This window comes from Perca flavescens, unplaced genomic scaffold (assembly GCF_004354835.1).
Source record: "Perca flavescens isolate YP-PL-M2 unplaced genomic scaffold, PFLA_1.0 EPR50_1.1_unplaced_scaf_9, whole genome shotgun sequence".
In the NCBI taxonomy this organism is placed as follows: domain Eukaryota; kingdom Metazoa; phylum Chordata; class Actinopteri; order Perciformes; family Percidae; genus Perca; species Perca flavescens.
The window spans coordinates 80,001-104,124 of record NW_021166746.1 but is presented as its reverse complement, the minus strand read 5'-3'; the positions used below and the strand labels follow the sequence as shown (position 1 = coordinate 104,124).

Sequence of the window (24,124 nt, the reverse complement as noted above, 5' to 3'; positions counted from 1 at the left end):
TTGAATGGCTCTTCTCTTACTCTTTTACCTTGAATGTGACTGTGAGCAACTGAATCTAAATAATAATTCTGATTCTGATTATAGGAGGAATTTGTAATTGGAAGGCAAGAGAACAAAAACGGCGAGACATTGTATATAACCACACATTAAACATGGAATGATTATTATAATGTGTGCAGCGATCACCTGGTTCCTCCACAGACTGGCCACGGTGTTGTAGAGCAGCAGCAGCATCAGAGGACTGCAGAAGTGAAACCAGCTAAGCTCAGAGTTCACCTGCAGCCTCCAGGGGGCCGAGCAGTCCACAGAGCCAGCCTGGATCATCCCAAATACTCTGCAGCACAGGAAACAATCAGTCAATCAATCAATCAACTAGTCAATCAATCAATCAATCAATCAATCAATCATCATATAGGGGGGCAGAGCAGTCCACAGAGCCAGCTTGGATCATCCCAAACACTCAGTAGAAACAGGCAATCATGACAGTAACAGAGTATACATCAAAGTAAGTATATATAGTTTGTAGCTGCTGTTTCCTAAAGACAACCAGCAGGGGGCAGCAGAGTCTCTGATAACTGACTCCAGACCTGCTGTTTCCTAAAGACAACCAGCAGGGGGCAGCAGAGTCTCTGATAACTGACTCCAGACCTGCTGTTAGTTTACAGCAACATGTTATGAAGAGAGTCTGAAAAACTAGTCCATGCATTCGTTACTTCCAGGCTGGACTATTGTAATTCCCTACTGTCAGGTTGCTCAAATAAGTCCCTTAAGACTCTCCAGCTGATCCAGAATGCTGCAGCGCGTGTTCTTACAAGAACTAAGAAAAGAGATCATATTTCTCCTGTTTTAGCTTCTCTGCACTGGCTTCCTGTTGAATCCAGGATTGAGTTTAAAATCCTTCTATTGACCTACAAAGCTCTAAATGGTCTAGCACCATCATATCTAGAAGAGCTCCTAATACCCTATTGTCCCACTAGAGCACTGCGCTCCCAGAATGCAGAGTTACTGGTGGTACCTAGAGTCTCTAAAAGTAGAATGGGAGCCAGAGCCTTCAGCTACCAGGCTCCTCTCTTATGGAACCAGCTCCCGATCTGGGTTCGGGGGGCAGACACTGTAATCGCTTTCAAGAATGAACTTAAAACTCTTCTATTTGATAAAGCTTATAGTTAGGGAGAGAGGAGTTGCAGTGTTCACCTAACTGGCCCACCTGCTTCTCTTCATAATTGTTAGATTAATAATACATAACAAAGTAGAGGGAGACAGGCCAGCCAAGCCCGATCCGGCAGGGGGAGAGTTCTAAGCCCGAAAAAGCTACCTCTCCTTATGACCTGTCTCTCTTAGTTACGCTGTTATAGTTACGCTGTTATAGTTCTAGACTGCCGGGGGACTTCCTTCCTTCCTCTGACACACTGAGCTGCTCTCTCCTCTCCATTTCTATTTTCTATTTACTATTTACTTTTACTATTACCATTTGTGTGTATCCAGTCCCAGAAATGCTTGTTACTAATCCTAGCTTCTGGGGAGTTTACTCCCCGGAGTCCTTGTGTTTTTTCCCCCAGCGTATTTCCTTGGAGAACGTTGGCACCAAGATCCTGGTTCCAGCTGTCGCCGTTGTCCTGCTGCACTCCCTGCCGAGCTCAGCGGTGCCCTGCAATGTCATGCAGCTTCCTGCTGAACCCTGCTACTTCCTGCTGAACCCTGCAGCTTCCTGCTGAACCCTGCTGCTTCCTGCTGAACCCTGCAGCTCCCCGCTACATCCAGTCACTGTTCCATTATTAATTTGACTATTATTGCCACTGTTCATCACACCCCCAACCGGCCCGTCAGACACCGCCTACCAAGAGCCTGGGTCTGTCCCAGGTTTCTTCCCAAGAGGGAGTTTTTCCTCGCCACTGTCGCACTGCTTGCTCTTGAGGGAATTACTGTAATTGTTGGAATTGTTGGGGCTTTGTAAATTATAGAGTTTGGTCTTGACCTACTCTATCTGTAAAGTGTCTCGAGATAACTCTTGTTATGATTTGATACTATAAATAAAATTGAAATTGAAATTGAAATTGTTTGACTCAACCTGTTATTATAATCCACACACCCAAAACTTTGGGTTTACTCTTTTCTCTCTCTTTACTCCGCTCTTTCTCTATTTACTCCTTTCTCTCTCTTTACTCCGCTCTTTCTCTATTTACTCCTTTCTCTCTCTTTACTCTGCTCTTTCTCTATTTACTCCTTTCTCTCTCTTTACTCCCCTGTTTTCTCTATTTACTCCTTTCTCTCTCTTTACTCCCCTCCTTCGCTATTTACTCCTTTCTCTCTCTTTACTCCGCTCTTTCTCTATTTACTCCTTTCTCTCTCTTTACTCCCCTCCTTCTCTATTTACTCCTTTCTCTCTCTTTACTCCGCTCTTTCTCTATTTACTCCTTTCTCTCTCTTTACTCCGCTCTCTCTATTTACTCCTTTCTCTCTCTTTACTCCGCTCTCTCTATTTACTCCTTTCTCTCTCTTTACTCCGCTCTTTCTCTATTTACTCCTTTCTCTCTCTTTACTCTGCTCTTTCTCTATTTACTCCTTTCTCTCTCTTTACTCTGCTCTTTTTCTATTTACTCCTTTCTCTCTCTTTACTCCGCTCTCTCTATTTACTCCTTTCTCTCTCTTTACTCCACTCTTTCTCTATTTACTCCTTTCTCTCTCTTTACTCCGCTCTTTCTCTATTTACTCCTTTCTCTCTCTTTACTCTGCTCTTTCTCTATTTACTCCTTTCTCTCTCTTTACTCCCCCTTTCTCTATTTACTCCTTTCAGTTGAACTTTATTTAGTTCAATTTTATTTACAGTGTCAAATTCTAACAGAAGTTATCTCAGGACACTTTACAGTGTGTGTGTCTAGCAGAGTCTCTGATAACTGACTCCAGACCTGCTGTTTCCTAAAGACAACCAGCAGGGGGCAGCAGAGTCTCTGATAACTGACTCCAGACCTGCTGTTTCCTAAAGACAACCAGCAGGGGGCAGCAGAGTCTCTGATAACTGACTCCAGACCTGCTGTTTCCTAAAGACAACCAGCAGGGGGCAGCAGAGTCTCTGATAACTGACTCCAGACCTGCTGTTAGTTTACAGCAACATGTTATGAAGAGAGTCTGTGTTTGACTCAACCTGTTATTATAATCCACACACCCAAAACTTTGGGTTTACTCTTTTCTCTCTCTTTACTCCACTCTTTCTCTATTTACTCCTTTCTCTCTCTTTACTCCGCTCTTTCTCTATTTACTCCTTTCTCTCTCTTTACTCCACTCTTTCTCTATTTACTCTTTTCTCTCTCTTTACTCCACTCTTTCTCTATTTACTCCTTTCTCTCTCTTTACTCCACTCTTTCTCTATTTACTCTTTTCTCTCTCTTTACTCCACTCTTTCTCTATTTACTCCTTTCTCTCTCTTTACTCCCCTCTTTCTCTATTTACTCCTTTCTCTCTCTTTACTCCACTCTTTCTCTATTTACTCCTTTCTCTCTCTTTACTCCCCTGCTTCTCTATTTACTCCTTTCTCTCTCTTTACTCCACTCTTTCTCTATTTACTCCTTTCTCTCTCTTTACTCCACTCTTTCTCTATTTACTCCTTTCTCTCTCTTTACTCCGCTCCCTCTATTTACTGCTTTCTCTCTCTTTACTCCCCTGCTTCTCTATTTACTCCTTTCTCTCTCTTTACTCCCCTCATTCTCTATTTACTCCTTTCGCTCTCTTTACTCCGCTCTTTCTCTATTTACTCCTTTCTCTCTCTTTACTCCCCTGCTTCTCTATTTACTCCTTTCTCTCTCTTTACTCCCCTCCTTCTCTATTTACTCCTTTCTCTCTCTTTACTCCCCTGCTTCTCTATTTACTCCTTTCTCTCTCTTTACTCCCCTGCTTCTCTATTTACTCCTTTCTCTCTCTTTACTCCCTTCTTTCTCTATTTACTCCTTTCTCTCTCTTTACTCCCCTGCTTCTCTATTTACTCCTTTCTCTCTCTTTACTCCCCTCCTTCTCTATTTACTCCTTTCTCTCTCTTTACTCCCTTCTTTCTCTATTTACTCTTTTCTCTCTCTTTACTCCGCTCTTTCTCTATTTACTCCTTTCTCTCTCTTTACTCCCCTCTTTCTCTATTTACTCCTTTCTCTCTCTTTAGTCCCCTCCTTCTCTATTTACTCCTTTCTCTCTCTTTACTCCCCTCTTTCTCTATTTACTCCTTTCTCTCTCTTTAGTCCCCTCCTTCTCTATTTACTCCTTTCTCTCTCTTTACTCCCTTCTTTCTCTATTTACTCCTTTCTCTCTCTTTACTCCCTTCTTTCTCTATTTACTCTTTTCTCTCTCTTTACTCCGCTCTTTCTCTATTTACTCCTTTCTCTCTCTTTACTCCGCTCTTTCTCTATTTACTCCTTTCTCTCTCTTTACTCCGCTCTTTCTCTATTTACTCCTTTCTCTCTCTTTAGTCCCCTCCTTCTCTATTTACTCCTTTCTCTCTCTTTACTCTGCTCTTTCTCTATTTACTCCTTTCAGTTGAACTTTATTTAGTTCAATTTTATTTACAGTGTCAAATTCTAACAGAAGTTATCTCAGGACACTTTACAGTGTGTGTGTCTATGTGTGTGTGTGTGTGTCTATCTGTGTGTGTCTATGTGTGTGTGTGTCTATGTGTGTGCGTCTATCTGTGTGTGTGTGTGTGTCTGTGTGTATGTGTGTGTGTGTGTGTGTGTGTGTGTGTGTGTGTGTGTGTGTGTTTATGTGTGTGTGTGGGTGTAAACAACTTTTTACCAGGTAGAGGTGTGTTACGTGGCAGAGGTGTTACCTGGCGGAGGTGTGTTACCTGGTAGAGGTGTGTTACCTGGCGGAGGTGTGTTAACAGGTGGAGGTGTGTTACCAGGTAGAGGTGTGTTAACAGGTGGAGGCGTGTTACCTGGTAGAGGTGTGTTAACAGGTGGAGGTGTGTTAACAGGTGGAGGTGTGTTACCAGGTATAGGTGTGTTACCTGGTAGAGGTGTGTTAACAGGTGGAGGCGTGTTACCTGGTAGAGGTGTGTTAACAGGTGGAGGCGTGTTACCTGGTAGAGGTGTGTTAACAGGTGGAGGTGTGTTAACAGGTGGAGGTGTGTTACCAGGTATAGGTGTGTTACCTGGTAGAGGTGTGTTACCTGGTAGAGGTGTGTTAACAGGTGGAGGCGTGTTACCTGGTAGAGGTGTGTTAACAGGTGGAGGTGTGTTACCAGGTATAGGTGTGTTACCTGGCGGAGGTGTGTTACCTGGTAGAGGTGTGTTACCTGGCGGAGGTGTGTTAACAGGTGGAGGTGTGTTACCAGGTATAGGTGTGTTACCTGGTAGAGGTGTGTTAACAGGTGGAGGCGTGTTACCTGGTAGAGGTGTGTTAACAGGTGGAGGTGTGTTACCTGGTAGAGGTGTGTTACCAGGTATAGGTGTGTTACCTGGTAGAGGTGTGTTAACAGGTGGAGGCGTGTTACCTGGTAGAGGTGTGTTAACAGGTGGAGGTGTGTTACCTGGTAGAGGTGTGTTACCAGGTATAGGTGTGTTACCTGGTAGAGGTGTGTTAACAGGGGGAGGTGTGTTACCTGGTAGAGGTGTGTTACCAGGTATAGGTGTGTTACCTGGTAGAGGTGTGTTAACAGGTGGAGGCGTGTTACCTGGTAGAGGTGTGTTAACAGGTGGAGGCGTGTTACCTGGTAGAGGTGTGTTAACAGGTGGAGGTGTGTTACCAGGTAGAGGTGTGTTACCTGGTGAGGTGTGTTACCAGGTAGAGGTGTGTTACCTGGCAGAGGTGTGTTACCTGGCAGAGGTGCGGTTAGGAGGCCATGCCTCCTGCAGTGAGGGCAGCTGGTAGCTGTAGAGGAGCAGGAAGTGGGAGGCGGAGTAGGGCAGTGACATCACAGACACACACCTAAAGAGGAGGGACGGGACCTGGCCAGACCATGCCCACCAGGTACACAACACCTGAAAACAGAGCAGGTAGGGGAGGGAGGAGAGGGAGGGGAACATGATGCCTGGGGGGGGGGGGAGTTGGGTTAACCCTAACCTGCATCTCATTTTACAGAGTTATTTCTTCAGGGAATAATCTCCCAAGTAGCAAACGGGAATATTTGTCTTTGTTTTCAAGATTTTTCTTGTGTTTTGTAGTATTTTGCTAGTATTTATTTAAATATTTTAATGACTTAATGCTGTTTTGACTCCAGGAAAACGAGATAATGGGCATCCGCATAATAATATCAAACAGTCTTCTACTAGTTATATAAAGTCTACTAGTTATCTATAGTCTACTAGTTATATAAAGTCTACTAGTTATCTATAGTCTACTAGTTATACAACTAGTTATATAGTCTACTAGTTATAAAGTCTACTAGTTATATATAGTCTACTAGTTATATAACGTCTACTAGTTATCTATAGTGTACTAGTTATATAAAGTCTACTAGTTATCTAAAGTCTACTAGTTAAATATAGTCTACTAGTTATATAGTCTTCTAGTTATATAAAGTCTACTAGTTATATATAGTCTACTAGTTATCTAAAGTCTACTAGTTATATATAGTCTACTAGTTATATAAAGTTTACTAGTTATATAAAGACTACTAGTTATATATAGTATACTAGTTATAAAAAGTCGACTAGTTATCTAAAGTCTACTAGTTATATAAAGTCTATAGTCTGGTCTATTTTATATGTCAATGCATGTTTCAACCGAACCAGGAAAGAAAATGCCTCTGCACTCAATTGGATAGACCTACAACCAATCAGAACAACGGATAGACCTACAACCAATCAGAGCAACGGAGTTGTAAACAAATTCAACCCAAGCGTCCTTTGGTGACGTGGTTGATTACGTTACTGTTGATCATCTGTCAATCATCGTCTAAAGCCCACCCTGAAATCTGATTGGTCCGAACCCTAACCCTCCACAACGGATCAAGTCCAGACCGAACTTCCCAACCTCAAATGTTGTGGGCGGGGCTAAATTCGTCTGGCATCCAGGCTAAAAGTATTTAACTGTTTGCATGAAAGTATTTTACCTGTCAGTCCCAGTAGAACTGTCAGCACGACTTTCCCTCCAGTCGTCGTCATGGTTTCCACCATCTGCCTGGTTTTACCGACCAGTAACTCCAGTTCAACCAGAAAATTGTTTCTGGTGACTTCTTCCTCTTCTTCCTCCTCCTCGTCTCCGAGGACAGAGTCCTCCTCAGACATCAGATCCTCCTTCCGGTCCTGCTGCTCCTGCTGAGGCTGAAACACAACAGTCTTATTACTCTAAACATTCAGACCTGAACCTCTCTTCAGTAACCTGATTGTAGTTTAACTCATATGACCTTCCTCCACAGCGCTGCGGAGGAAGGTCTGACTAGTCCACACAGCATTCGTGGATACAAGAAAAACATGCTCTGGTTTATTGGCATTTCTTTAAACCAATCACAATCATCGTGGGCGGGGCTAAGCTCCAGACGGAGCCACGTTGGCTCTGCTAAATAGTCTCAGGAAGGAACTTGTTTTGGTGGAACATGTGGACATAGGGAGGCTATCTCTGGACTTAAAATAGCTGTTTAGTGTGTGATGAGAATTTTATTTTAATATAACAATGATTTGATTGTCGGTTCTAGCTCTTCTAGGATATTTCCTGAATCAACCGGGGTTTACCATGCCAACACAACGAAAGCGCAAGATGAGGGACATTGACAGATTGGGTGTCTGGTGTTCGTTACTGACGCTAAAAGTCTCTTTAGTCTCAGTCAGACAAAGTGTTCAACTCATTACAATGTAATCCCATACACCTCAATGAATTTACCAAATGAATTTACCAAAAGCCCTCAATCAGATTCCTAGTAACAAAGATGGATTACCAGCCGAATTCTACAAACACTTTTGGGACATATTATCACCATGACTTGAAAATGATCACCAAAGCACTAGCAACCAGAAACTAACCAGAAAGTCACTTCCACACTCATTCATCGAGATCAGACAGACTTCATAAAAAATAAACACGCTACAGATAATGTACGCAAACTTTTCAACCTATTCAATATATCACGAGAAACAGAAAAAGCTTTCGATAAAGTAAACTGGTCATTTTTATTCAATACACTCCACAGGTTTGGATTTGGAGAGTTGTTCATCCACTGGATTAAAACACTGTACAGATCACCCAGGGCCACCATTACCACTAATGGAATCATGTCACAGATCTTCACACTTCATCAGGGCACTAGACAGGGATGCCCTCTCTCACCTTCCCTCTTTGCCATTTTCATTGAACCTCTCACAATACAACAAAACAGCATAATCAAAGAAATTCAGGTAGCCAACGTACAACACAAAATGAGTTTATATTCAGATGATCTTTTACTTTATTTACAGAACCCACAGGTATCACTTAAAGAAACTTTCAATATCATTAACAGATTCTCCCATGTCTTGCATTACACTATCAACTGGAATAAATCAATTTTACATCCCTTCTCAGATGATGCATGGGATTTTGGAGTTCAGGACACTTCCCTCCACCTTCACACAGGCAACATCAAGTACCTAGGGATTCAGATTTCCCCCAAGCTGTCAGAGCTCTTCACCCTCAACTATACTCCCCTCCTCAGGAAAATCAAAAGACGAATATAAATGCTGGTATCAACACCCAGTCACTCATTGGAAGAATAGCTGCAGTCAAAATGAAAACCTTACCCCAGATTCAAAACAAAAAAACCCAGAATATCACTCTCGACACTACAAAATAAAAACGGCACCAAACTTCTTTCACTACTTCCTGGCAAATCAATTACAGTACAGGGTTAAATGTATCAATAAACATAAGCACAATTAGCCGTGGGTGGAACTGGAACAAAACCAATGTACAAACCTCCCAATTACAGATCTCCCCTTCCTAACACAATCCATCAAGAAATCCAACTTCTGCCAACGCAAAACCATCTATTCAACTCTGACAGCCTGGTGGAAAATGACCCAAATCACAAAATCATCACTACAGTTAAACAAGTTCACCCCACTCTGGCACAACGCAGTGTTCATGTTACAGAACTAACCTTTTTACTTCTCCACATGGGCACACAAAGGAAGCACACGCCTTCACCACCTATTTGAGAACAACCATTTCATGTCATTTAACACACTCACAGAGAAATATGGGGTTGGGAGAGAACAGGTCCTTCAATATCAACAACTTAGACTTAAAATAAAGATAAAATCGGAGTCACCAACAACACGTTACAACCCTCTCAGCTCACAGAAGAACTTATGAAAATTAATAACTTCAAAAAACTAACCTCCCAGCTAGTATATACAATGATTTCCAACCTAAATACAACAATAACGCTCCCAACAACCAATTGGGAAGCTGATCTGGCTTTCTCTCCCACCCCTGATTACTGGGAACAAATCTGTAAAAAAACCTTCTCCATGACCACTAACCAAACCTGCAGCTTATACAATTAGCTTACTAATATAAAGTCTTTCACAGAACTGACATCACCCAAAGGAAAATGTTCAAAATGGGCCTAGCAAACACAACTATCTGTTCACAATGCACCTTAGGTAGCACAGACGACTATCTGCACGCCATGTGGCTCTGTCAACCAGTTCACTCATTCTGGATCATGGTCACTGAGACACAGTCCACCACCCTGAGCTACAGCATCCCATCATCTTCAACACTCGGTCTCCTTTGTGACGTCTCCGAAATCCAAATCCTGCAAAAATTCAGGAATCCGTTGTTCGTTTCTCTAGCTGTCGCTAAGAAAGTAGTCCTCCAAAACTGGAAATCAAAGAATTCTTGCCACATCAATCACTGGACAAATTTAATCTCAGAATACATCTCAATGGAAAAACACACAATGCACACTGAAAGAAGCAAATGTCAGCCTTCGAATACACCTGGTCCCCATTTCTAACGTTTCTAAATTCAACAAAAATATAACTACAAGCCGTGTACATTATCAGACATATCTGACATTTCTTTTACATGATTTATATAATTTAATTATTCTATTTTCCCCTTTGTTTTTGTATTTTTCTCTCTTGCAGTTATCACTTTACTCGTACACACACTATCAACACCATCCACACTTATGCATAACATGTTTATCCAACTCGCCTTCAACACGAAAACCATGACCACCCAAATATGAATCGTAGATCATTCTACCCAATCACTAATAATACGTCATTGTGTTTGTCAACTGTCCTGTCCAGTCCCGTCTTGTCAGTTCTGTTATTGTCCCGTCTCACTTTCCTCTGTTGTTCTGTCCGTGACCTTGTTGCGTTTTATGTGTTATGTGTTACACTTCGTACGTGGTGCTTTAACCCCACCCCCTGCCCTTATATGGATCCAGAGTCTCACTAAAACAGGGTGAATGGTCACGGTGGGGCAACCGTTAATGCACTGAATATAATTCTAAATCTGAATGTAAAATGCTGTGTATATAAAATATATTGCTTTATAATAAAAACTGAATAAAAAATAAATAAAAACAATGTAATCCCATCCACGGAGATATTTGCAGCTCTGGGACCCTTACACAATGTTACAAAAACACAGATTTAGGGAAAGATCGTGGATGGGTTAAAAGATGTGTCCTTTTATCAGAACAGAGAATCGATACTGTGTGTTAATACTGCAGATAAAAGTCTTTAAACCTGAAGTTAGGAATCAAACTGACGCTTGGTCTGGTGTCCAAGTCTCTTTTAGCATCTCAGTCAACTCATTACAATGTCATCCCATCCACGGAGATGTTTGATGCTCTGGGACCCTTTAGGACATTTATCTTGAAACAATGACAAGAAAGATCTATTCTGTTCTAAGAAATGTGAGTCTGTCTACTCTGGTAGTGTTTAAAAATCATTTTGTGGACGTCACCTTCCTCCAGCTAGACAAAATGCTGAAAGAGAAGTGCTCAAAACGTTTTTATTATCTTGTCTCATTGTTATTTCGGCCATTGGTCTCTCCAAATATTCTCGTTGGTCTCGTCTGAGTCCAGCAATATAACTTCCTCCTTCACAACTGAACCAATGATGAAGCGCTTGTTGTTTAATTAAAAATCCATCTAGAGGTCTTGAAGAGGGTTCTTTCTCTTTTTGTCTGGTCTTGGACTCAACAAAGGTGGACTTTTTTTTGTCATTTAGCTATCACTTTCATCCAAAGCCAGTTCAGATTAAGTGCTTTTGATCTTGAAGATACAAACTCCAGACAACTAGTAGTAAGTGCAAGTACATTAGGGTGGAGTTGGAAGAGATGTGTTTTTAGCCTGCGGAGGAAGATGATCTGATGAAGAAGATCTGGTTTCATGTTAACAAACAGACTCCGACAGTTCAGCTAATAACCTGAATGTGATCATTGTAGTGTGTGTGTGTGTGTGTGTGTGTGTCACTGTCACATAATAAGGTTACAGTTAATAAATAGCTTACTGAGTTACACGCTAACAGACAGCAAACCTTGTTAGGAACAATAGGAGACGACTTAACGAGGTTTCACCTGCTTCATTTGTGTGTGTGTGTGTGTGTGTGTGTGTGTGTGTGTGTGTGCGTGCGTGCGTGTGTGTTACCTGTGTGTGTGTGTCGGCGTTCAGTCTTACGATCAGCCTCCAGGTCAGCACACCGATGACGAGCACACCAACATCTGGAAAGATCTGTCTCACTGCCGAGCCGGCATCACTTCCTGTCAGACTGAAATAGTCACACTGTTACATTTAGCCAAACTTTCTAAGTGTCTGACAACATTATGGGATGGATCCCTACAGAGATAGACCTTTTAGTTAAAGAGTAAGATCCTTTTAGTTTAACATGAAACAGCCCCGAAATCACCATCACCAAACCCACCAGACTCCATGTAAATAATCAGGACTTTTATCATCGTAAACTTGCAGCCCTAATATTTTCACACTTTGACTGATACATTTTATGAATAAATAAAATCTATTTTCTTGTGACAGTTTAAAAATGTAGTTTTATTTCAGACTGTTCAGATTCAGTGTGTGTGTTAGGGTTACTTTATTGATGGATGTGTAGGTGTTTGCAGAGCCATGTAGTCCAGACAGAGAGACTACTGTTTGCTGACACACACACACACACACACACACACACACACACACACACACACACACACACACACACACAGACAGACAGAGAGAGACAGACAGACAGACAGACAGACACACACACACACACACACAGACAGACAGAGAGACAGACAGACAGACAGACAGACACACACACACACACACACACACACACAGACAGAGGATCTGGTGTTTGTCATGCTCTAAAACAACTACAGCTACAACAACCAGGCCCTTATTTTGGTAAGTTTGCTTTCTGGTTCTTATGAAAACATTTTAGCTCCAGCAGAGAAGAACATCATAACGTGCCAGCAGAGAAGAAGAACATCATAATGTGCCAGCAGAGAAGAAGAACATCATAATGTGCCAGCAGAGAAGAACATCATAACGTGCCAGCAGAGAAGAAGAACATCATAATGTGCCAGCAGAGAAGAAGAACATCATAACGTGCCAGCAGAGAAGAAGAACATCATAAAGTTTTTTATCTTTTCTAATTCATCAACTCTTCAATAACAAACTAATATAAATGTTAATCATCAATAACATGAACAGACTGTAAAGTTCAGACCAAACTTAGGTCTCTGGTTCCTCTACAACTAACTCCACCACACACCATCACTCTCTCACTCACTCTACCACACACTGCATACCAACCATCACTCTCTCACTCACTCTACCACACACACTACCAACCATCACTCTCTCACTCACTCTACCACACACTGCATACCAACCATCACTCTCTCACTCACTCTACCACACACTGCATACCAACCATCACTCTCTCACTCACTCTACCACACACTGCATACCAACCATCACTCTCTCACTCACTCTACCACACACTGCATACCAACCATCACTCTCTCACTCACTCTACCACACACTACATACCAACCATCACCCTCTCACTCACTCTACCACACACTGCATACCAACCATCACTCTCTCACTCACTTTACCACACACTACATACAACCATCACTCTCTCACTCACTCTACCACACACTACATACCAACCATCAATCTCTCACTCACTCTACCACACACTACATACCAACCATCACCCTCTCACTCACTCTACCACACACTACATACCAACCATCAATCTCTCACTCACTCTACCACACTCTGCATACCAACCATCACTCTCTCACTCACTCTACCACACACTGCATACCAACCATCACTCTCTCACTGACTCTACCACACACTACATACCAACCATCACTCTCTCACTCACTCTACCACACACTGCATACCAACCATCACTCTCTCACTCACTCTACCACACACTGCATACCAACCATCACTCTCTCACTGACTCTACCACACACTACATACCAACCATCACTCTCTCACTCACTCTACCACACACTGCATACCAACCATCACTCTCTCACTCACTCTACCACACATTACATACCAACCATCACTCTCTCACTCACTCTACCACACACTACATACCAACCATCACTCTCTCACTCACTCTACCACACACTACATACCAACCATCACTCTCTCACTCACTCTACCACACACTACATACCAACCATCACTCTCTCACTCACTCTACCACACACCACATACCAACCATCACTCTCTCTCACTCTACCACACACTGCATACCAACCATCACTCTCTCACTCACTCTACCACACATTACATACCAACCATCACTCTCTCACTCACTCTACCACACACTACATACCAACCATCACTCTCTCACTCACTCTACCACACATTACATCCCAAGAGGGAGTTTTTCCTCGCCACTGTCACACTGCTTGCTCTTGAGGGAATTACTGTAATTGTTGGGGCTTTGTAAATTATAGAGTGTGGTCTAGACCTACTCTATCTGTAAAGTGTCTTGAGATAACTCGTGTTATGATTTGATACTATAAATAAAATTGAACTGAATTGAATTACATACCGGCTCGGCTATTCTCCTAAACTTCTTCCTACGCTAGAATGCTACAGACACACCAGCACACCAGTATAAATCCTCACACCATCGTAGGACACGTACACTACGTAGGCTCTGCATAAGACACGTACAGTACGTAGGTTCAGCGTAGGACACGTACACTACGTAGGCTCTGCATAAGACATGTACAGTACGTAGGCTCTGCGTAGGACACGTACTGTACATAGGCTCTGTGTAGAGCCTACGTACAGTACATAGGCTCAGAGTAGGACACGTACAGTACGTAGGCTCTGTATAGGACACGTACTGTACATAGGCTCTGTGTAGAGCCTACGTACAGTACATAGGCATAGAGCCTACGTACTGCTATGAATCACGCGTAACTCACAGCTCCAGATTATTTTAAATTGCAAAGTTTTAGTCTTCAACCAACGCTGACTAAAGAGATTCATCAGAGTTCACAAAGCTCTTTCTGGAGACACTAAAGGTACAAAAAACCTGGACACACAATTGGGAGGTAAATCTACTTCAACAACAACCTCTGAAACTAAAAATCAGAAATTCAGAAATTGAAACTCGTCATATCAGGAACTCTGAGCGTCACCTTCATCTCTGTTTGAGAAATTAGAAACAGATGTTTGACTTTTACAGAAGCTGAGTCAGCGAAAAACACACAGTAATACACACACAGTAACACACACACACAGACAGTAACACACACACACACAGACAGTAACACACACACACACGCACAGACACACACACACACACACACAGACTGTCTATGTGTTTGTGTTACTGTCTGTGTGTGTGTGTGCGTGTATGTTACTGTGTGTGTGTGTGTATGTATGTATGTATGCGTATGTTTGTGTGTGTGTTTACAGTAAAAATATGATTCATCATTCTTACCTCACCAGGCCGAGCTGACCGAGAGCTTTCTGCCATGACGTACCTGCAGACAGACAAGTCATTAAGAGAGACAGACAGGTCATTAAGAGACAGACAGGAAAGTAAGAGAGACAGACAGGTCATTAAGAGAGACAAACAGATAATTAGGAGAGACAGACAGGTCATTAAAAGAGACAGACAGGTAAATAAGAGTGACAAACAGGTCATTAAGACAGACAGAAAAACAGACGCAGACAGACAGACAGAGACAGACACAGATGGACAGAAAGACAGACACAGACAGAGAAGCAGACAGACAGACAGACAGACAGACAGACAGACAGTCTTACAGTTGGACTCTGGCTGCAGGGTGGCTGTGGTCATCTGGAAGAAGGACTGCAGCAACAGGAAGAGGAAACTGGAGACACAGACGACCATCACACAGCGACACGCGTTACCTAGCAGACAAACACAGGAAGTTATGTCAACATGTCCTCAGAGATATCAGGGTCAGCGTTTTGGATAAATACTGCAGCGGTTCTTCCTCGTGGTTCAAATGTGAAATAGTTACTGGAGACAAGTTATTAATCTGGAGACATGTTATTGTCAAAAGCATGGTGAGGTATGTACTAACAGACCACACTGAGGTAAAAGCATGGTGAGGTATGTACTAACAGGTCACACTGAGGTAAAAGCATGGTGAGGTATGTACTAACAGGTCACACTGAGGTAAAGCATGGTGAGGTATGTACTAACAGGCCACACTGAGGTAAAAGCATGGTGAGGTATGTACTAACAGGCCACACTGAGGTAAAAGCATGGTGAGGTATGTACTAACAGGCCACACTGAGGTAAAAGCATGGTGAGGTATGTACTAACAGGTCACACTGAGGTAAAAGCATGGTGAGGTATGTACTAACAGACCACACTGAGGTAAAAGCATGGTGAGGTATGTACTAACAGGTCACACTGAGGTAAAAGCATGGTGAGGTATGTACTAACAGGCCACACTGAGGTAAAAGCATGGTGAGGTATGTACTAACAGGTCACACTGAGGTAAAGCATGGTGAGGTATGTACTAACAGGCAGTACTGAGGTAAAGCATGGTGAGGTATGTACTAACAGGCAGCACTGAGGTAAAGCATGGTGAGGTATGTACTAACAGGTCACACTGAGGTAAAGCATGGTGAAGTATGTACTAACAGACCACACTGAGGTAAAGCATGGTGAGGTATGTACTAACAGGTCACACTGAGGTAAAAGCATGGTGAGGTATGTACTAACAGGTCACACTGAGGTAAAGCATGGTGAGGTATGTACTAACAGACAGCACTGAGGTAAAGCATGGTGAGGTATGTACTAACAGACAGCACTGAGGTAAAACATGGTGAGGTATGTACTAACAGACCACACTGAGGTAAAGCATGGTGAGGTATGTACTAAAAGACAGCACTGAGGTAAAGCATGGTGAGGTATGTACTAACAGGCCACACTGAGGTAAAGCATGGTGAGGTATGTACTAACAGACCACACTGAGGTAAAAGCATGGTGAGGTATGTACTAACAGGCTACACTGAGGTAAAGCATGGTGAGGTATGTACTAACAGACCACACTGAGGTAAAAGCATGGTGAGGTATGTACTAACAGGCTACACTGAGGTAAAGCATGGTGAGGTATGTACTAACAGGCCACACTGAGGTAAAGCATGGTGAGGTATGTACTAACAGGCCACACTGAGGTAAAGCATGGTGAGGTATGTACTAACAGGCCACACTGAGGTAAAGCATGGTGAGGTATGTACTAACAGACCACACTGAGGTAAAGCATGGTGAGGTATGTACTAACTTACTACACTGAGGTAAAAGCATGGTGAGGTATGTACTAACTTACTACACTGAGGTAAAGCATGGTGAGGTATGTACAAACAGGCCACACTGAGGTAAAGCATGGTGAGGTATGTACTAACAGGCCAAACTGAGGTAAAGCATGGTGAGGTATGTACTAAGAGGCCACACTGAGGTAAAGCATGGTGAGGTATGTACTAACAGGTTACACTGAGGTAAAGCATGGTGAGGTATGTACTAACAGGCCACACTGAGGTAAAGCATGGTGAGGTATGTACTAACAGGCCACACTGAGGTAAAGCATGGTGAGGTATGTACTAACAGACAGCACTGAGGTAAAAGCATGGTGAGGTATGTACTAACAGGCCACACTGAGGTAAAGCATGGTGAGGTATGTACTAACAGGCCACACTGAGGTAAAGCATGGTGAGGTATGTACTAACAGACAGCACTGAGGTAAAAGCATGGTGAGGTATGTACTAACAGGCCACACTGAGGTAAAGCATGGTGAGGTATGTACTAACAGGCCACACTGAGGTAAAGCATGGTGAGGTATGTACTAACAGGCCACACTGAGGTAAAGCATGGTGAGGTATGTACTAACAGACAGCACTGAGGTAAAGCATGGTGAGGTATGTACAAACAGGCCACACTGAGGTAAAAGCATGGTGAGGTATGTACTAACAGGCCACACTGAGGTAAAAGCATGGTGAGGTATGTACTAACAGGCCACACTGAGGTAAAGCATGGTGAGGTATGTACAAACAGGCCACACTGAGGTAAAGCATGGTGAGGTATGTACTAACAGGCCACACTGAGGTAAAGCATGGTGAGGTATGTACTAACAGGCCACACTGAGGTAAAGCATGGTGAGGTATGTACTAACAGACCACACTGAGGTAAAGCATGGTGAGGTATGTACAAACAGGCCACACTGAGGTAAAAGCATGGTGAGGTATGTACTAACAGGCCACACTGAGGTAAAAGCATGGTGAGGTATGTACTAACAGGCCACACTGAGGTAAAAGCATGGTGAGGTATGTACTAACTTACTACACTGAGGTAAAAGCATGGTGAGGTATGTACTAACAGGTCACACTGAGGTAAAGCATGGTGAGGTATGTACTAACAGGCCACACTGAGGTAAAAGCATGGTGAGGTATGTACTAACAGACCACACTGAGGTAAAGCATGGTGAGGTATGTACTAACAGGCCACACTGAGGTAAAGCATGGTGAGGTATGTACTAACAGGTCACACTGAGGTAAAGCATGGTGAGGTATGTACTAACAGGTCACACTGAGGTAAAGCATGGTGAGGTATGTACTAACAGACCACACTGAGGTAAAGCATGGTGAGGTATGTACTAACAGGCCACACTGAGGTAAAGCATGGTGAGGTATGTACTAACAGGTCACACTGAGGTAAAGCATGGTGAGGTATGTACTAACAGACCACACTGAGGTAAAGCATGGTGAGGTATGTACTAACAGGCCACACTGAGGTAAAGCATGGTGAGGTATGTACTAACAGGTCACACTGAGGTAAAGCATGGTGAGGTATGTACTAACAGGCCACACTGAGGTAAAGCATGGTGAGGTATGTACAAACAGGCCACACTGAGGTAAAGCATGGTGAGGTATGTAATAACAGGCCACACTGAGGTAAAGCATGGTGAGGTATGTACTAACAGGCCACACTGAGGTAAAGCATGGTGAGGTATGTACTAACAGGCCACACTGAGGTAAAGCATGGTGAGGTATGTACTAACAGGCCACACTGAGGTAAAGCATGGTGAGGTATGTACAAACAGGTCACACTGAGGTAAAGCATGGTGAGGTATGTACTAACAGGCCACACTGAGGTAAAGCATGGTGAGGTATGTACTAACAGGCCACACTGAGGTAAAGCATGGTGAGGTATGTACTAACGGGCAGCACTGAGGTAAAGCATGGTGAGGTATGTACTAACAGGCCACACTGAGGTAAAGCATGGTGAGGTATGTACTAACGGGCAGCACTGAGGTAAAGCATGGTGAGGTATGTACTAACGGGCAGCACTGAGGTAAAGCATGGTGAGGTATGTACTAACAGGTCACACTGAGGTAAAGCATGGTGAGGTATGTACTAACAGACCACACTGAGGTAAAGCATGGTGAGGTATGTACTAACGGGCAGCACTGAGGTAAAGCATGGTGAGGTATGTACTAACGGGCAGCACTGAGGTAAAGCATGGTGAGGTATGTACTAACGGGCAGCACTGAGGTAAAGCATGGTGAGGTATGTACTAACAGACCACACTGAGGTAAAGCATGGTGAGGTATGTACTAACAGGTCACACTGAGGTAAAGCATGGTGAGGTATGTACTAACAGGTCACACTGAGGTAAAGCATGGTGAGGTATGTACTAACAGGTCACACTGAGGTAAAGCATGGTGAGGTATGTACTAACAGGTCACACTGAGGTAAAGCATGGTGAGGTATGTACTAACAGACCACACTGAGGTAAAGCATGGTGAGGTATGTACTAACAGGTCACACTGAGGTAAAGCATGGTGAGGTATGTACTAACAGACCACACTGAGGTAAAGCATGGTGAGGTATGTACTAACAGACCACACTGAGGTAAAGCATGGTGAGGTATGTACTAACAGGTCACACTGAGGTAAAGCATGGTGAGGTATGTACTAACAGGTCACACTGAGGTAAAAGCATGGTGAGGTATGTACTAACAGGCTAGACTGAGGTAAAAGCATGGTGAGGTATGTACTAACAGACCACACTGAGGTAAAGCATGGTGAGGTATGTACTAACAGGTCACACTGAGGTAAAGCATGGTGAGGTATGTACTAACAGGTCACACTGAGGTAAAAGCATGGTGAGGTATGTACTAACAGGTCACACTGAGGTAAAGCATGGTGAGGTATGTACTAACAGGTCACACTGAGGTAAAGCATGGTGAGGTATGTACTAACAGGTCACACTGAGGTAAAGCATGGTGAGGTATGTACTAACAGGTCACACTGAGGTAAAGCATGGTGAGGTATGTACTAACAGGCCACACTGAGGTAAAGCATGGTGAGGTATGTACTAACAGACCACACTGAGGTAAAACATGGTGAGGTATGTACTAACAGACCACACTGAGGTAAAGCATGGTGAGGTATGTACTAACAGACCACACTGAGGTAAAGCATGGTGAGGTATGTACTAACAGACCACACTGAGGTAAAGCATGGTGAGGTATGTACTAACAGGCTAGACTGAGGTAAAAGCATGGTGAGGTATGTACTAACAGACAGCACTGAGGTAAAGCATGGTGAGGTATGTACTAACAGGCTAGACTGAGGTAAAAGCATGGTGAGGTATGTACTAACAGACAGCACTGAGGTAAAGCATGGTGAGGTATGTACTAACAGACAGCACTGAGGTAAAAGCACAGACTGTCGTGGGAACTGAAAATGGCAAATTATCCTTTTTCCGTGTCATGCATATGGATTAATGGGAGGGTGAAGGGGAAAGTGGGAGTTTCCCATAAAGAGATGGGAGGGGAAGCGTTAAGTGTGCCTAATTATGTATTCCGCGCTATGCACAAAAAGCGCCCGTGACAGCGCGCCTCTATTTTGCGGTGAAAATTCTCCTCCTCTTAAAGCAGGTGTAAACCAGGAAGGGGGTTCCTGGCGTATGGCTCCTGGTGAACTGGCCGCAGTAATCAGAGCCAGACGGAGGCATAGGCCAAGGAGACGAGCTGCCACATGGATCACACTTCATCAGCTGAGGGAACAGGAAATCATTAAGCGTTACAGATTAAGCAGCCGTGCAGTATTACAGTTACTGGAAGAACTCAAAGATGGCATCACATCACTGACTCAGCGTTCATGTTCCATCCCGGCAGCTGTTAAACTCCTCGTTACGTTACACATATCTGCATCAGGATCCTTTCAAACAGTCCTAGCATCAGCAGTGGGAACATGGCAGTCTGCACTCAGCCCTATCACAGCACTAGACATATTTTCTGACTCCCGATACCGATGCCGATACCTGCACTTGCGTATCGGCCAATACAGAGTACCAGTGTGTCATATATTTCATGTTTTAACAGCTGTATACTACTATCTCTGTATGATGATATGATGTATAACAGCTGTATACTACTATCTCTGTATGGATGTGATATGATATATAACAGCTGTATACTACTATCTCTGTATGATGATATGATGTATAACAGCTGTATACTACTATCTCTGTATGGATGTAATATGATGTATAACAGCTGTATACTACTATCTCTGTATGATGATATGATGTATAACAGCTGTATACTACTATCTCTGTATGATGATATGATATATAACAGCTGTATACTACTATCTCTGTATGATGATATGATATATAACAGCTGTATACTACTATCTCTGTATGATGATATGATGTATAACAGCTGTATACTACTATCTCTGTATGATGATATGATGTATAACAGCTGTATACTACTATCCCTGTATGGATGTGATATGATGTATAACAGCTGTATACTACTATCCCTGTATGATGTGATATGATGTATAACAGCTGTATACTACTATCCCTGTATGATGTGATATGATGTATAACAGCTGTATACTACTATCTCTGTATGATGATATGATATATAACAGCTGTATACTACTATCTCTGTATGATGATATGATGTATAACAGCTGTATACTACTATCTCTGTATGATGATATGATGTATAACAGCTGTATACTACTATCTCTGTATGATGATATGATGTATAACAGCTGTATACTACTATCTCTGTATGATGATATGATGTATAACAGCTGTATACTACTATCTCTGTATGATGATATGATGTATAACAGCTGTATACTACTATCTCTGTATGATGATATGATATATAACAGCTGTATACTACTATCTCTGTATGATGATATGATATATAACAGCTGTATACTACTATCTCTGTATGATGATATGATGTATAACAGCTGTATACTACTATCTCTGTATGATGTGATATGATGTATAACAGCTGTATACTACTATCTCTGTATGATGATATGATGTATAACAGCTGTATACTACTATCTCTGTATGATGATATGATGTATAACAGCTGTATACTACTATCTCTGTATGATGATATGATGTATAACAGCTGTATACTACTATCTCTGTATGATGATATGATGTATAACAGCTGTATACTACTATCTCTGTATGATGATATGATGTATAACAGCTGTATACTACTATCTCTGTATGATGATATGATATATAACAGCTGTATACTACTATCTCTGTATGATGATATGATATATAACAGCTGTATACTACTATCTCTGTATGATGATATGATGTATAACAGCTGTATACTACTATCTCTGTATGATGTGATATGATGTATAACAGCTGTATACTACTATCTCTGTATGATGATATGATGTATAACAGCTGTATACTACTATCTCTGTATGATGTGATATGATGTATAACAGCTGTATACTACTATCTCTGTATGATGATATGATGTATAACAGCTGTATACTACTATCTCTGTATGATGTGATATGATGTATAACAGCTGTATACTACTATCTCTGTATAGATGTGATATGATGTATAACAGCTGTATACTACTATCTCTGTATGATGTGATATGATGTATAACAGCTGTATAACATGTCTGTATGATGATATGATGTATAACAGCTGTATACTACTATCTCTGTATGATGATATGATGTATAACAGCTGTATACTACTATCTCTGTATGATGATATGATGTATAACAGCTGTATACTACTATCTCTGTATGATGTGATATGATGTATAACAGCTGTATACTACTATCTCTGTATGATGATGATGATGATGTATAACAGCTGTATACTACTATCTCTGTATGATGTGATATGATGTATAACAGCTGTATACTACTATCTCTGTATGATGATATGATGTATAACAGCTGTATACTACTATCTCTGTATGATGATATGATGTATAACAGCTGTATACTACTATCTCTGTATGATGATATGATGTATAACAGCTGTATACTACTATCTCTGTATGATGTGATATGATGTATAACAGCTGTATACTACTATCTCTGTATGATGATATGATGTATAACAGCTGTATACTACTATCCCTGTATGATGATATGATGTATAACAGCTGTATACTACTATCCCTGTATGATGATATGATGTATAACAGCTGTATACTACTATCTCTGTATGATGTGATATGATGTATAACAGCTGTATACTACTATCTCTGTATGATGTGATATGATGTATAACAGCTGTATACTACTATCTCTGTATGATGTGATATGATGTATAACAGCTGTATACTACTATCTCTGTATGATGTGATATGATGTATAACAGCTGTATACTACTATCTCTGTATGATGTGATATGATGTATAACAGCTGTATACTACTATCTCTGTATGATGTGATATGATGTATAACAGCTGTATACTACTATCTCTGTATGATGTGATATGATGTATAACAGCTGTATACTACTATCTAAGCAGTATCAGAGCCGATACCGATACTGGTATCGGACCATCTCTACATAGCACCAGTACTTACTGCTTTGCTACAGCACAGTTTACGTTTAGCGCTGATTACCCGATGAACTGCAGGTTTGGTAAATACGATGTAAGCTGAAGCATCGCAGCGTGCAGGTTGCCATGACGTTGATAACGCTACGTTAACAAACGTACGAACATCTGGCCCTCAGACTAAAGTATTCACGTTGGACTAAAGGTTATTCATCAGCCAAACTCACGACAGAAAGTCAGGCAACGCTGTAATCTATTACACTGCTGAGCCCAGTTACCCCTTCACCCTGACATACAGCCAGTAACTGCCCCTGACATACAACCAGCAACTGCCCCTGACATACAGCCAGCAACTGCCCCTGACATACAACCAGTAACTGCCCCTGACATACAACCAGCAACTGCCCCTGACATACAGCCAGCAACTGCCCCTGACATACAACCAGTAACTGCCCCTGACATACAACCAGCAACTGCCCCTGACATACAGCCAGCAACTGCCCCTGACATACAACCAGTAACTGCCCCTGACATACAACCAGCAACTGCCCCTGACATACAGCCAGCAACTGCCCCTGACATACAACCAGTAACTGCCCCTGACATACAACCAGCAACTGCCCCTGACATACAGCCAGCAACTGCCCCTGACATACAACCAGCAACTGCCCCTGACATACAACCAGTAACTGCCCCTGACCATTACACTGCTGAGCCCAGTTACCCCTTCACCCTGACATACAGCCAGTAACTGCCCCTGACCATTACACTGCTGAGCCCAGTTACCCCTT

At 42.3% G+C, this 24,124-nt stretch overlaps 1 protein-coding gene across 1 annotated transcript in view; it reads right to left on the bottom strand.

Annotated features, from left to right (window-relative positions):
* LOC114552172 (piezo-type mechanosensitive ion channel component 2) overlaps positions 1-24,124 on the bottom strand; it is a 79,534-nt gene that overhangs the window by 42,259 nt on the left and 13,151 nt on the right. Inside the window, exons 3-8 of the mRNA XM_028572806.1 lie at positions 15,245-15,352; positions 14,916-14,958; positions 11,567-11,687; positions 7,034-7,244; positions 5,797-6,010; positions 187-334 (exon numbers count right to left, since the gene is read on the bottom strand). Of these exons, the coding sequence (XP_028428607.1) occupies positions 187-334; positions 5,797-6,010; positions 7,034-7,244; positions 11,567-11,687; positions 14,916-14,958; positions 15,245-15,352 (845 nt within the window). The remainder of the gene's footprint in view (positions 1-186; positions 335-5,796; positions 6,011-7,033; positions 7,245-11,566; positions 11,688-14,915; positions 14,959-15,244; positions 15,353-24,124) is intronic.